This window comes from Octopus sinensis, linkage group LG25, assembly GCF_006345805.1.
Source record: "Octopus sinensis linkage group LG25, ASM634580v1, whole genome shotgun sequence".
Lineage (NCBI taxonomy): Eukaryota > Metazoa > Mollusca > Cephalopoda > Octopoda > Octopodidae > Octopus > Octopus sinensis.
Window position 1 is genome coordinate 9,476,301 of NC_043021.1, and position 16,609 is coordinate 9,492,909.

Sequence of the window (16,609 nt, forward strand, 5' to 3'; positions counted from 1 at the left end):
AGTAGGAATGGTGAGAGGTTCTGTGGCGAGACGGTAACAGTTGGGTGTCTCTGATGATGGACCACTGATGATAAACGTCTGTTTGGTGAACGTACTAGCAGAAGTATCCTTTGGAAGCAAGTTGAGAATATTTCGAATGTCTTTATTCCAATCCTGACTTTCAAATTTCGCGCCAGGTTTTTTGTTTTCGTGGAAGTGTAAGCAATGTTGTATAATGTTCTGCTTCTTGATGCTCCGCAGCTCACAATAGGGGCACGACCATAGGTACAATTTCAAATGGCAGTCAAGGATATGGTGATGAATTGTAGCCACGTGGTCGGTGGTAAACTGACAGCACTTACACCGATTCCACTTGCGGTTTCGCGTGTACAGAACACTTAGTTTCGAATCTAGTGTCTGGCTGCCTATTTCGCAAGGAGGTAACGCTGAAGAAAAGTCCGTATCAAGAGTTGATGCAGCTGATTTCTTCTCTGATGAGGATTTGGATTTTGTCGTATTCTTCTGAAGACTTCCTTTTGCTGATGGAACTGTCAAGATTGGAGATTGGTTCACAGTTTTGGTCGGCCTCACCATGTTTTTAAATACTTTACAGACAAATGGCTTCACTGAATCAGTCGTGCTTCCCTCATAAGGCTGGTCTTTAAATAACGGTACTTTCCAATCGTTGGAGGAATTGGAATTCTTCAATTCACATTGAAAGCACGACGAGAGGTTTCCATGTTCACAACGTCTGCTGGAATTATACTCTTGGCGAGAGGGATTTACTATTAGATCAAGCATTTCACTTTCATTCTTGTTGGAATTAAGAACTTCCTGGATGTGGGTGAAATGAAATTCTTTCTTGGGATGGCGTTTTTTACAAGAAGTTACAAGATATTCTTTGGATGTTGATTTAGCATTGCAATGAACACATTTCAAGAAATTCAGAATCTGACATTCTGGGTGCTTCACTCGAACATGGGTCTTAAGTTGCTGGACATGTTTGTAAGCGACGGGACATAAATGACAGCACGCTTTAGCAATAGCTTTATTCACAAATGGAGTTTCTTCTGAAGATTTCAATTGGTTGGAATTCTTTGAAACTGAAGATGCAGCTTCTAGGTCTGTTATGCCTAGCTTCTGTTTGCTTTCTGACGTCAACGATTTAGAGGATTCCTTACCAATGTGTCTAGCAATATATTCTCCAAGGAAGCTAGGATGATAGTTTCTTATGTGGTTTTCGAGAAGTGGAGATTGGCTAGTTGTGTATTTGCAAAGCTTACAGGAATATTGGTTCTTTGGAATTGTTGAGCTGTGGTTTTTGCTGTCACTAATGGCACTGAATGTTTTAGAGAATGGGTACATATCGTTGGTCAGGTGTAGTGCAGAAAGTAATTCTTTTGGTTTTAGTTTCGTTTCTAAGTACTCGATATCGTTCTTGCTGGGGAACGGTGCCAACTGTAAACTATTTGCATGATCTGCCAGCAGAGCTTTATTGTCTGCTGTTCCACTAGCCTGTTTTTCTTGACATACAACCTGACTGGTGACCACAATCTGTTTTGGTTTGCCGGGATGGGCCTCAGAGATGTGATTGAGAACGGCCCTTCGGTTCCGGTCTTTTACTGAGCAATGAGGACACTGAATAAACTTGAGCAGGTTTGTCCGGAGGTGATTGAGAAGTTCGGACAGTTCTACAAACACCTGTTTACAATTCAGACAACTGCACGTCTTTTCGTCCTTATGGAAGATTTCATTATGGTCTCGAAATTCATGTATAAGGTTTGTCCCAAACCGACAGCCTGCAAAAGCACATTTGAAAAGCAAAAAAATTTTGGAATTTGAGTGAGTTTGCATGTGTCTAAGTAGATTATCTTCACTTGGTGCCACATGCCCACAATGAGCACACGGGTAAGAGGAGACATACTTGTGAGCAGTCTCCAAGTGGGCTCTAAATTGAGTGGAGTTCATGCTAGCAAAACCACATCCATTAAAACCGCACTTGTAGAATGCTCCTTTAAGATCTTTATCCATTCCTGCAACAGCATGGTTCTCGCCAGCTACCGACAAATTCTCAGCATTGTTCACTGTCATGGACAAGGACAGTGAATCATTGGTAAAACTTGGAAAACTGGAACCAGCATTTGAGTCCTTGTAGATATTAGATGAAGTAAGAGAAGGTGGAGAACTAATCTTTAAATCCAGTGCCATGTCTTGGTCATCGGACAATTCCTTTTTCAAATCAAGGAGGCTGCCGTCAGAACTGCTGATATCACACAACATATTGGTCAAAGCTGTGAACTCTTTCACTTCTTTCTTAATATTCATTATCTTTCGGTTGATGTCTTCAAGCAAATACTCTTCATCCGGTTGTTCGGATTTGACTTTGACCAAACTGAAATCCATCGCAAAATCTGAATTTTCTTTCTTGGTGACTTTGCTGGAACGATTTTCATCAGCCATTTTCCCAGATGAGGTATTGTTTTCGATTTGATTCGTAACTGAAATGGATTTTAAGTCTGGGATTTTTTCACAACCCTGGTCTGCAAGAGAAGTCTTTAGAACCTTCAGCTGATGTGTTGCGGCCCTCAAGGGGTTTTCAACAATTACAGTTTCTTTTAGTTCCTGAATGTCTCTTTTTTTGCAGTTGACAGAAGATTTAGCATCCTTATTGGCAGCGCCTTCTGTTTGTTTTGAGATTTTATCAGCGTCGGTCGTTAGGCTTGAATTTGAGTGTTCTGATGCCTGATCTAATTTTGAAGAACACGAACTGTTTTTCACTTCAGCTCCAACGAGAAGAGGAAGTGCGACGGAAAGGTTTTTCACCTCTGAAGCCATTTTAGAAATGGTTTCGAGTTTGAGGTCAGATTTTCGAATGCGACAAATAACGACCGTTTTCTTTGTGCTGTCCTCCGACTCTGTTTCCGTTGTATTGGTGTCTGTTACTAACTGAAGTATATTGGCTACGACTTCACAACTTTCTCTGGTTAGAGTCGTACAACAGCAGTAACTACTCTCTGCAGAGTGTGTGTGTGTCCATAGATGGAAGCGAAATATCTCTTTGTCTTTTGACTTTTTTGCACACTGCAAACAAACGTATTCGTTGTTTACGAATGTCACTTCTAAATCCTTACAGAAAGCCCGATGTTTGTCAGAGAATTGCTTTGGCGACTGTGATGAGTCTGTGTTGTTCGTAACTGAGAATGGTTCTGAACTGGATTTTGATATTTGAGCACCTGGGTCTGCTGCCAGATGAGTTTGACGGTGCTTTGATGTCTGCGCACCTGAGTCTGCTGGATGCGTCTGGCGATGCTTTGATGGTGACCGACTCGCCTCAGGACACTGGAAATTCAATTTTTGATCATTACTCGCTCTGATTTCTTTAATCAACAAAGACATATACTTCGGAAGGTGGTGTTGTCCCTTGTGGCGGGAAAGGACATGTTGCTGCCACTGGCTAGGAGATTTGAATTCACTCGTGCAATCATCGCACTTAAAAGCATAATTTTCCATGTGACTAAACAGATGATCCTCAAAAGCCGACTGCTTGCCCGAGAAGGAGCAATGGCTGCAGGCATACAAACCGTTATCATAACTAAGAATCGTTTCCACTAAACTTGATTTACCTGAGCTTAACACGGAGCTGGAAGCTGCATTTGGGGCTGGGGCTGGTGGTTGTAGTGGTGGAGAGGAGGAAGATGTGGCTATGAGTGGCGGTGAGAAAGTCAAAGATGGCGAGGATGATGATGGTGATGGCGACGATGATAATGATGATGAAGAGGAAGAAACAAGGCTGTTGATGGTTGGCGTCCGTAGCGTTAACAATGGGGATGCTGTGATGGAGCGACTGTCTGATTTACTAGTCAAGTCTGATGATATCTTTGGACATTTTGCAGCAGTAGTGGAGGTGCTTGTCGTCGTGGCAATAGCATCCAACTTGGCACTGATATTAACAGAGAAATTCTTTGTCGCTTTTTCAATGACTGATAAAAGTGGTTCACAGAATTTCCTCTTACGTTCACCGTTACTAGTGACTTTTTTGGAATCTGCTGCTATTTCTGGCTTACTCGAGTTGCTGGCATTAGTGTTTGCTGACTTACCAGACTCGTCTACTCGACTGGAATCACTAACATCAGCCGTTACCTCCATGCTGTTCGACTTTTCTTCCTTCTTGCTTTTACATTCTTGAAACTTTGAGAAATCTAATGGGCTGCTTTGTTCCTTGTTGACGATGGCAGAGTTTTTACTAACAGTCGACGAGATCGGGACATTAGTTTCTCCTTCTATTGACAAGACCGACACCTCTTGCATATCAGAACTAAGCTCACTCTGCTTACTCCCATCCATCATATTCACGCCTTTTTCACGTACACCCTCCTTAAAAGCCGATTCTACCTGTTGACCGTTGTTGTTGTTGCACGAGGCCTTGGAAGTGATCACATTGTAAAGTTTGGCCTCAAACTGATCTTGGTCCAGATTTGAGAAAGACTCCTCCAGCGCATTTGCAATCCTTGTACAACTGCTTTCTAACCCTTCGCTACTTTTCTCAGAGCCATCCGTGTCATCTTTTGAGTTTGAGATGATTTCGTTGTTTCTAAACTGCTGCGGTGTACCACTATCGTTTACCATTTCGCTAACATTGTCACTTTGATGGATGTCCAACTGAAATTTATCGGCGCCGCTGACATTCTTCTTCTTAGTGTTGTTGTTATCCAGTGTCATCGCTTCATTTGAGTGAGTGTTTTTTCCGTAATCTGTACAGCTGGTCGGGCTGCTGAGGAGAAGCTCAGCCACGCTGCTCTTCGACTTCTTGCGCTGGTTCTCCGCATCCTGACCAATGTACATCTCTTCCTTTTGTAGAAGCTCAGCAGTTAGTGTCGAGGAGGCAGGAAGCACTAACGAACTCTCGTGATCCTCGGAGAAATTCTCATCTTTCCCTGCAACGACTGGCCCGTCAGCAGACAGTGAGCTGGACACGGTACGGCAATCTTTCTCATCATCGTCTTCTACGGTGGAGGACACAGCACAGATGCTGGTTTCAGGTGAGGTCACAAAGACCCTTGTGTTGACATAGCTGCCGTGCTCTTCCTCCGACAAACTCTCCCCGTCCGCTTCTTTAGTGGTTGTTATCATAGTCGCCGAGGCCTTTGCTGCTTCTGTTGTTGTTGCTGGTGGTGTTGGCGATGGCAACGGTGATAGCGATTGAGGTGTTGATGATGTGGTCTTGTTGCTGTTGCTGTTGTTGTTGTTGTTGTTGCTATTGCTAGTGTTATGCATGCCATCTTTGGTGGAGGGCGTGGTGGTTTTATCAATGTTGTTGCAGTGTAAATGTGACGTCGTATTGTGTGCTGCTTTTGTGTCATGCTGTTGTTGTTGTTGTTGTTGTTGCTGTTGTTGCACCTGAGAACTCTGAACACTGTCGCATTCGACAACTAAAGGCTGCGTGCAGTCAGAGCTGCCGACATAGTCGACGCTGTCCAGCGCGAGGAGACGACGGGCTGAGTCGTCATCAATGTCGTCGTCGTCATCGTCGTCATTGTCACTGAAATTCACCGACGAAGGTGACCAAATTTTGTTGAAGTCACCACTGACAGGGGATGGTGAGGAAGCAATGTCCAGTTTTTCTTTGCCTTTTTTACCATTTTCTTCGTTTGAGTTGAGTTTGCCTGCAGGACAACGCTCATCAAAGTGATTGTCACACTTTTCTGTTTCACATTCAGCCATTTTCTTACCCACAATGCTGTGCGTGAGAGAACATTCTCTTACACAGCTGCCATTCAACTCACAGTAGTTCCATAATCACCAAAATGGTATTTCCAAAGACTTTTTTGGCACCTGCAAAAGATAAAAATGGAGAAGAATAAATAAAACACTCAAATTTCAAAGAAAATGATATTTCATTTGTTAGACAACAACAATAACAACAACAACAGCAGTGGAGGCACAATGGCCCAGTGGTTAGGACAGCAGACTTGTGGTCGTAAGAACTCAGTTTCCATTATTAGACCAGGCATTTTGAGTGTTTATTGAGCAAAAACACCTAAGCTTTACGAGTCTCTGGCAGGGGGAGGGCGGTGAACCCCCGCTGTACTCTTTCACCACAACTTTTGCTCTTTCTTCCTACTTATGCCACAAAGCAGAGGAACCATGGTGTAACCCGCTATGGTGTGGTAAACTTTCAGACCCTAGTCTAGATTGCGAATCCTCTGTACCCCAGGATGGTTCAGCTCTCCACCCGTTAAAAGCCACCATTTACAGAATGAGGATAACAATGTAGCTTTTGTGCCCATGCAACCGCCAGTCTATCACGTGTGGTGGGTGGATCTTCAAGTTGCCACACGCATTCTTAGTAGCTTAGAGAAAGGCTCGAATTAGAGATTAATCTTTGTGACTAATGGCGTGAGTTCTGATTGGAAGAAGAAGAAGAAGAAGAAGAAGAAGAAGAAGAAGAAGAAGAAGAAGAAGAGACAACGACAACAACAACAGTATTATCCTGTTTATAATAGGCAGAAGACCTGAAATTTTAATGGGATGAGGGCTAGTTGATTACATTAACCCTAGGGCTCAAATGGTACTTGTTTATCCACTACAAAAGGATAAAGGGCAAAGTTGACCCCAGAATGTAAAGGGTTGCAAGAAATGTCTGCTAAGCATTCTGTCTGACATATTAACAACTCCAGCATCTCCCTGCCTAAATAATAATAATAATCCTTTTTATGGAATCTTTGGGGATGGGGCTAGTTAATTTCATCAACCCCAGTACCCAATTAGTACTTAATTTAGTGAACACAAAAGGAGGAAAGGCCAAAGTTGACCTCGGTGGAATTTGAACTCAGAACATAAAGATCTTGCTAAGCATTTCACCCGGTGTGCTAGCAATTCTGCCAGCTTGCTGCTTTAATAATAATAATAAACCTTTCTACGGAAGGCACAAGTCCTTGAAATTTTGGGGGAGGGAACTAGTTGATTACAGGGACCCAAGTGTTTGGCTGGTACTTAATTTATTGACCGTGAAATGACAAAAGGCTAAGTCAACCTCGGTGGAAGTTGAACTTAGAATGTAGCGATATGCACAAATACCGCTAAGCATTTCATCCACTGCGCTAATGATTCAGCTAACTTGCTGCCTTAATAATAATAATAATAATAATAATAATAATAATAATAATAATAAAATATGCCCTGATGCAGAACCAGGCAGTGGCTCTCGTGGCTTCTGATCTTAACTGATTGGAAGTGTTATCATGTACATTGTTTTGTCTTGGTATAAAAGATGGACTACAGCAAATATTCTGCTCAATACCACAGATTTGCTTTTCAGTTGTTTGAACTTAACTAGTTGAGCATGTCACTTATTGGCTGACGATATGTGCATCTCTGATTACGAGCAGAAGTAGTAGGGAAGCATCATAGCCATGTGTTGAGAGGGATTCTTTGGGGTTTGAATAATTCACCTCTGGAAACATGGGTGTTTCGTTCAACAGCCTTAAACAACCCTTATTCAGGGACCTTTTGAGCGGGACGGGTTACTTGACCAGAAGAAAATTCTAACTGGGCCCCACCTGCAAGGTCATGTGCTGTTTATCTTGATATCAGATCACCATGTCGTGCACACATGGTTGTGATGCATGTGCCTAGTGTACCCTTATCAGATGGGTAGTCATGATGGGTATACTGGGCTTCGTATATTTTACCCCAGTGTCACTTTGATGGCATGCACTGCTCTCTCACTCAAAAATAATAATAATAATGATAATGATAATAATAATAATAATAATAAAAATAGTAATAGTAATAATTTTGCCACAAGAGCAGTGATTTGGGGGGAAGGGATGAATTGATTACATCGACCCTGGTGTTTGGCTGTTACTTATTTTATCAATCTCGAAAGAATGAACGGTAAAGTCGACCTTGGTGGAATTTGAACTCAGAATGTAGAGATGGGTGAAATACCGCTAAGCATTTCGTCCAGTGTGCTAACAATTCTACCAGCTCGCTGTCTTTCATAATAAAAATTAAAATAATAAAGGTTTCAAATTTTGCCACAAGGGCAGCAATTTTGGAGGAGAGAATGAGTCGATTACATTGACCCCAGCGTTCAGTTGGTATTTACCCCGAAAGGGTGAAAGGTAAAGTTGACCTTGGTGGAATTTGAACTCAGAATGTATCACTAAACATTACGTCCAGCACCCTGAAAAGTCTACCAGTTCATTACTTTAATAATAACAATAATGATAATAATAATCCTTTCTTTATTGGCCACCTGGGCCAAACACAAAACATAGAGGATAATAATAATTAGGACAGCGAGCAGGCAGAATCGTTAGCACGTCAGGTGAATTGCTTAGCAGTATTTCGTCTGCTGTTACATTCTGAGTTCAAATGCTGCTGAGGTTGACTTTGCCTTTCATCCTTTCGGGGTTGATTAAATAAGTACCAGTTAAGCACCGGTGTCAATGTAATTGACTTAATCCCTTTGTCTGTCTTTCTTTGTCCCCTCTGTGTTTAGCCCTCTGTGGGCAATAAAGAAATAAATAATAATGATAATTATTATTATTATAATTATGATAATCCAGAATTATAAAGAAAAGAAAATGAAAAATTTTTTTTTAAATAATACAATCCCTTACAATTTGAAATAGGAAGAATTTGGAGTATGAAAACAGTAAAGGTTGTGCCTTGTAATAATTGGTGCATTGGGAACTATGAGGAAAGACGATATGGACAAATGGTTGACGGAGACTGGAATAGAATGCCCTGTAGAGCTTCTACAGAAAGTGCCTCTTAGGGCACTATTATCAGGTGGGTTTTAAGTACTGGAAGGACTATTAGAAGCTTGCGGAAGCCTACCATTACCAACATAAATTCTACCAGGAATAAGAACAAACCTGAGTCAAATCTACAATAATAATGGTTTCTGATTTCAGCAGGCTATCAAATGTTGTTACACACTGCTGGCCACAGTGCGCTTCCTTGCATTATTGTTGTAGTTTTCAAATGATGCCAACCTACTGGTTAGACAGACAGACAGGGTAATATTTTCCCTAAACGGAATGTAAGTGTGTTATAGAGCTACCTATTTACAGCTGAGTGGACTGGGGCAACATGAAATGAAGTGTTTCGTTTAAGTATACAATGCACTGCCCAGTCTGGGAATGGAAACCATGATCTTGTGATTATGAGTGCAACGGCCTAACCACTAGGCCACAGGCCTTCACACACACACAAACACCAGGCTTCATAGAGTTTCCGTCTACGAAATCCACTCATAAGGTTTTGATCAGCCTGGAGCTATAGTAGAAGACACTTGCCCAAGGTGCTATCAATGTCTGTCTGTCTGTCTGTGTATCTTTCTATCTATCTATATAGATAGATAAACAGATATATATATATATATATATATATATATATATACAGATAGATAGATAGAAAGCAGACATAGAACCTAGAGGAGACCTCTGGTTCATATCTTTTTGTCAAACCATGCTAGCATGGAAAAAGGGGCATTAAATGATGATGATGATGATGATGACGATGATATATAGAATATTAAAAAAATTTTATTCCATTTTTTCCTGCAAATATAATGGAAATATACGTCTGTGTACATATGTATGTATATGACTATGTATACGTATACCGTTGCATGCCAGTACATATAAACACTAAAACAGCATATTCAGAGGTGTATATGACACATAGTGGAGGCACATGGCCTAGTGGTTAGAGCAGTGGACTTGCAGTCAAGGGACCGTGAGTTCGAATCGCAGACCAGGCGATGTGTGTGTTTATGAGCAAAACACCTAAGTTCCACATGGCTCCGGCAGAAGGTAATGGTGAACTTCTGCTGACTCTTTCACCACAACTTTCTCTCACTCTTTCCTCCTGCATCTCACCTGTGATGGACCGGCGTCCCATCCAGGTGGGGAACCTAAACGCCAAGGAAACCAGGAAACCGGCCCTTATGAGCCAGGCGTGGCATGAGAAGGAACAAACAGCATATGACACATATCTCATTTGCCATGAATTTGTGTAGCTTGTATGTGCCAATGCCCATGAGAACTAGAAAGGTTGAAACCCTTGTGGTCGTTGTCCTAGTTCTTCACATTCTAAGTTCAAATCCTATCAAAGTCAAAATTGCTTTTTATCCTTCTGGGATTAAAGGCAAAATAAGCAGCAGTCGAGTGTAGGGGTTGATATAATCAACTCTATCCTTGCCCCAGTTTTTTGTAGCCTTGTGCCTATATTAGAAAATACGAACATTTAAAAGAAGGGAATAATGATGTATCTGGTATTTCAGACATAACAGCCTTATATTATAATGGAGAAACTGATCTCTGTCTGTCCATAACGGTGTGTGTGTGTGTGTGTGAGTGTGAGTAAAGTGAGGGAAGAAGGGGAGGAGGAAAAGTTGTTGTTGAGAGAGAAATACAGAGAGAAAGAGAGAGAGAGAGTGTGTGTGTGTGTGTGTGTGTGTGAAGGATAGAAAAAAGGTCAGTGTTTTCAGCTTAGTAATTAACAAGTTTTGATTTAAAACAGGGAATTTTAAGTTCAAGTCTGTCAATGCAATACAACATAGACTTCAAAAAAAAAAACTATATGAGAACTATATAGTGAGTAGCTTGCTTACAAACCACATGGTTCCGGATTCAGTCCCACTGCGTGGCACCTTGGGCAAGTATTTTCTACTATAGAAGAAGCCCATCGTATATATGTATATATATATGCATGTGTGTTTATATGTTTGTGTGTCTGTGTTTGTCCCCACCCAATATTGCTTGACAACCGATGCTGGTGTGTTTACGTCCCCGTAACTTAGCAGTTCAGCAGAGAGACCAATAGAATAAGTACTAGGCTTACAAAGAATAAGTCCCGGGGTCGATTTGCTCGACTAAAAGCGGTGCTCCAGCATGGCCACAGTCAAATGACTGAAACAAGTAAAAGAGTAAAGAGAGTATATAATACAGTGCCTTTAGTAAATTAGAAGAGGGTTCCTGCTAACCCAATTTAGCCTCTTACATCTTCCCTTGGTGTACCTCTTCTAATTTACTAAAAGCACTCTAAGGCTTTTGTAATACTGTTGTATTACGATGGTATAGGCTTACGGGTACTTCTCATACTGACTATGTATATAATACACATAGTTAATTTTGGGGGATTGTGTGTGTGTGTGAGCTTTTCTGTGTGTCTACCAACCTATAAACAATGCAACACAAACATTAAAAAAGACTTTTGCCTCGAACAATTTATGAAGGTACATGCAAGATTAAAACAAATATTTTTTACTAGCAGCAAAGCAACAAGGAACGACCCAGTTTATTTGAAGACTTGCACAACAGAACTAAGGACTAAGCCAAGAGAAATGTCGGATGTATGAGTCTAAAGTGTGAGTGATGACAGGCAGATAGAGATGTGGCTTCTTTCAGTTTCTGCCTCTCAAATCCACTGAAAAGGCTTTGGTCAGCCCAAGGCTACAGTAGAAGACACTTGCCAAAGGTGCCACTCAGTGGGACTGAACCCGGAACCACGAGGTTGGGAAGCAAACTTCCATGGGGCTGGAATATAAGGGACACTAAAAGGAGAGAGTATTGGTATAAAAAAAAACAGATTATTACAATGATCCAAAACAGGCACATCCAAAGATGAGGGTTGTTTCCTACATCAGAAAATGTTGATGGGCAACTTATATGTCACTCCTGCCAATGATATATCGAATTACAGTGCCAGAACAGGCTCTGGTGTTGTAATTAGCAGGAGATGAGTTACTGCTGTCTCTAGTGGTCAAGCGTTTATCATTGACAAGACTAACGAAGGTTGTAATCACGTGACCAAGTATTTCGTCTGCCGCTACGTTCTGAGTTCAAATTCCGCCGAGGTCGACTTTGCCTTTCATCCTTTCAGGGTCGATTAAATAAGTACCAGTTACGCACTGGGGTTGATATAATCGACTCAATCTGTTTGTCTGTCTTTGTGTGTCCTCTCTGTGTTTAGCCCCTTGTGGGTAGTATAGAAATAAGCATTTTGTATGTCTTTACGTTCTGAGTTCAAATTCCGCCGAGGTCGACTTTGCCTTTCATCCTTTTGAGGTTGATAAATTAAGTACCAGTTGCATACTGGTTCGATCTAATCGACTGGACCACCCCCATCCAAAAAGATTTTGGGCCTTGTGCCTAGAGTAGAAAAGAAATTGAACCCAGGACTTATTTTTTTTTAAGCTTAGTAATTCTTTTGATCTCTTTTCCCGAATTGCTAGGTTATAGGGACATAAACACACCAACACCTGCTGTCAAGTGGTGATGGGGGGACAAACACAAAGACATACACATATACACACACGCACACATACAATGAGCCTCTTTCAGTTTCTGTCAACCAAATCCACTCAGAAGTGTTTGGTCGGCCCATGGCTATAATAGAAGACACTTGTTCAAGGTGCCACGCAGTGGGACTGAACCCAGAATCATGAGATTGGGAAGCAAAACTTCTTACCACACAGCCACATCTGCGCCTAGTTATGTATTATATACACAGTATTATATATAATTAAATTATATATTTTGCACTTGATTGTGTTTTGTTACACGTGTGATGCCCTGGTCTGTAGAAAAATTGTTCTGCATGAAATCAGTTCAGGGTACAAAAAAAAGGGTTGGGGTTTGCTGTTCTAGAGAACTGATGCTTTGTGAAGAAGGACTAAGTGCAGGTCCAAGGATTTGGGTGGGATACAACAGGAATGATGAGAGGAAGAGGAGAGGTGAGTGGGTTAGAAATGTTTGAGTGGAGACAGCATGAGCCTGGCCAACTCCAAGAAGCAGAGGCCATTACATTAGTGTTTAATGAAATCAAAACATGTACAAAGCCTTCTCCAGTATTTACTGAAATGATTAAAATAATTACATCTATGTATTTGTTTGCAAGATTTTTGGCACGAAATTGTGTGTTGAAACAGATATTGTTATAACTGGGGAATGGTCATCTTTTGCAAATTAAGCACACACACACACACTATATATATTTGGTCTTCATTTCATTTTTCATCCTCATCATCATCATCATCGTTTAATGTCAGTTTTCCATGCTAGCACTAGTTGGACTGTTCGACCAGGGTCTGGGAAGCCAGGAGGCTGCACCAGGCTCCAGTCTGATCTGGCAGTGTTTCTATAGCTGGATGCCCTTTCCTAACGCCAACCACTCTGTGAGTGTAGTGGGTGCTTTTTACGTGCCACTGGCATAGGTGCCAGGGGATATATATACATACATACATACACACAAACAAACAAAGAAAAATACCCTGTTGTTGACGTTGAAATTCTAATTTGTTGTTGTTGTTGTTGTTGTTATTGTTATTGTTATTATTATTATTATTATTATTATTATTATTATTATTTTAGTAAGGTGGTGAGCTGGCAGAATTGTTAGCATTATGGACAAAATGCCTAGCAATCTTTTGCCAGTCGCTATGTTCTGAGTTCAAATTCCACCGAGGTGTCGACTTTGCCTTTCATCCTTTTGGTGTTGTTGAATTAAGTACCGGTGAAACACTGGGGTAGAGAGATAAATGAAAAAATGTATAAACAAATGACATAACATATACTGAATGTAAAAGCGAACGGGAGACAAACAGGTCTGTAATTCTTCATCAGTTATCAACCAATTGGTAGAAAGCTCTCTCCTCACACCAATTGGGAATATTACCAAATTGGTCGATGACTGATGAAGAATTATGTCTCCAGTTCATTCTGACATTCAGTATATGTTACATCATTTATTTGTATATTTTTTCATTTATCAAGTAATGGAATGCAACACACACCAAATTTTTGTGCGTATGTATGTGTGAGTGAGTGTGTGTGTGCGTTAATGTCAGATTCATGGATCCAGGCGTAGGAAGCTAGTAAGTTTCAAGCAGTTCACAGAAGGTATATAAACACAGCTTTCAGGAACAATAGGAGTTTGTTGGCATAGAAGGTTGTAAATTTTTCCCATATCGCAGTGTGACTGGCCCAGGGTGCCAGTCCCACTGCATGGCACCTCGGGCAAGTGTCTTCTGCTATAGCTTCGGGCTGACCAAAATCTTGTGAGTGGATTTGGTAGACAGAAACTGAAAAAAGCCTGTCGTATATATGTGTATATGTTTGCGTGTCTGTGTTTGTCCCCCCAACATTGCTTGACAACCGATGCTGGTGTGTTTACGTCCCCGTAACTTAGCGGTTCAGCAAAAGACACCGATAGAATAAGTTCTAAGCTTACAAAGAATAAGTCCTGGGGTTGATGTGGCCGACTAAAGGCGGTGCTCCAGCATGGCCACAGTCAAATGACTGAAACAAGTAAAAGAGTAAAAGAGTATATCGAAGTTCGATAAGCAGGAAAAAGTTATTTCATTGTTCGTGGTTAGCAGCTTGAGTTGCTATGCATGTATACTCTTTTACTCTTTTACTTGTTTCAGTCATTTGATTGTGGCCATGCTGGAGCACCGACTTTAGTCAAGCAAATCTACCCGAGGACTTATTCTTTTGTAAGCCTAGTACTTATTCTATCGGTCTCTTTTACGGGGACGTAAACACACCAGCATCAGTTGTCAAGTGATGTTGGGTGGAACAAACACAGATGCACAAACACATACACACACGTACATATATATATATATATATATATATATATATATATACATATATACGATGGGCTTCTTTCAGTTTCTGTCTACCCAATCCACTCACAAGGCTTTGATCGGCCCGAGGCTATAGTAGAAGACACTTGCCCAAGATGCCATGCAGTGGGACTGAACCCGGAACCATGTGGTTGATAAGCAATTGTGAATAATTGGATTTTACCTGTTCCATTCACTCAATTTGGATCTATGTAAATGTGTGTGTGTGTGTGTGTGAAGGAAGCAAACTCTAAAATATTATAGCAGTAGTATATTTAGAAAGTTGTTTGTTATGGTCAGTCTGAGAGTGACCATTGGTTTTACACCTATAAAGCACTTAGTTGCATAAGTGACTCATCCGGTCATTTGAGTCTAATGAGTAGCCTAATCAGCTAAGTGCTTTATAGGTGCGAAACCAGTGGTCACTCTCAGACTGACCATAACAATCTATCTTCTATAAATATATAGTTGGCCTAGTGGTTAGGGTATTTGGCTCACAATTGTAAGGTCGTGAGTTCAATTCCTGGTGACCGATATGTTGTGTCCTTAAGCAAGACACTTTATTTCACATTGCTCCAGTCCACCAAAGATGAGTAGTACCTGTATTTCAAAGGGCTGGCTTTATGACATTCTGTGTCACACTGAATCTCCCTGAGAACTACATTAGGGGTACATGTGTCTGGCTCATAGGGCTGGTTTCCTTGGTGTATAGGTTCCCCACCTGGATGGGATGCCGGTCCATTGCATGTGAGCTGCAAGATGCAGGAGGAAAGAGTGAGAGAAAGTTGTGGCGAAAGAGTCAGCAGAAGTTCACCATTACCTTCTGCCGGAGCCGCGTGGAGCTTAGGTGTTTCGCTCATAAACACACACATCAACTGGTCTGAGATTCGAACCCGTGATCCCTCGACCGCGAGTCCGCTACTCTAACCACTAGGCCATGTGCCTCCACACACACACACACACATATATATATATGAGTGTGTGTAAATATATATATGTATATATATATATGAGTGTGTGTAAATATATATATGTATATATATATATGAGTGTGTGTAAATATATATATGTATATATATATATGAGTGTGTGTAAATATATATATATATGTATATATATATATATATATATATATGAGTGTGTGTAAATATATATTTTATCAACAGCTATATAAACTCACAGGCCTTCAATCTATGACTAGTTTGATAAGTGCCAACACACGAAACTCTCAGACTTTGAGTCACTCTCTTACTTCTGCTAAATATTAATAAAAATATCTATATATCTACCTTTCTAGCTAGTTAGCTATCTATATATCACATACACACATATATAATAAGAAGTAAAAGGGATTAATAAATCCAGGTAGATATCTACAAAGCATTCAGTCTTAAATGAATTTGGTTAACCACACAAAGGAATTAGATACCAATAAATGCTTGTAGAGTAAACATCCAAGGTGATTCTTCATGTATGACAAGTAAATCCAAATATCGCTTAGAAGAATTTCAAGAAATTCAGAGGATAAGACAAGAACAAGAATAAAGAAAATCACATCTTTAATTGGTGATTACACCATAAATTAGTGGTGATTGTTTCTACCGTGCCAGTACATTTAAAGAAAAATATATAAAATACCAATCAAATTGATATATCAGGAAGTAATATACTAACACAATGTTATTGAGGCAATCCAAAATTAGTTAAATTCAAAAGGATCTATATATAGGGAGATGTACTTGCATAGCAAGTGACCTGATTTGAGATCGTGTGCTGGAACGAAAACAATTGCAGCGTGGAAGATGTTTGTAAGCCATTTAAGAAACACACAAAAGCCGTTCGATTCACTTCAACATTTAAGCTTAATTTGTCAAAATATTTTCGTCGCTATAAGACCACGACCTGTTCACTGACAAAATTCCATGCTGCATCTATATATATATATACTTTTCTACTCTAGGCACAAGGCCCGAAATTTTGGGGGAG

General features: G+C 40.6%; 1 protein-coding gene across 1 annotated transcript in view; it reads right to left on the bottom strand.

Moving 5' to 3' along the window:
• Nucleotides 1-16,609, bottom strand: part of LOC115224503 — a 102,234-nt gene that overhangs the window by 13,135 nt on the left and 72,490 nt on the right. The window contains exon 2 of the mRNA XM_036513276.1: nt 1-5,811. This exon is cut by the window's left edge and continues 1,619 nt beyond it. Coding sequence (XP_036369169.1) covers nt 1-5,700 — 5,700 coding nt within the window. The 5' untranslated portion in view covers nt 5,701-5,811. The remainder of the gene's footprint in view (nt 5,812-16,609) is intronic.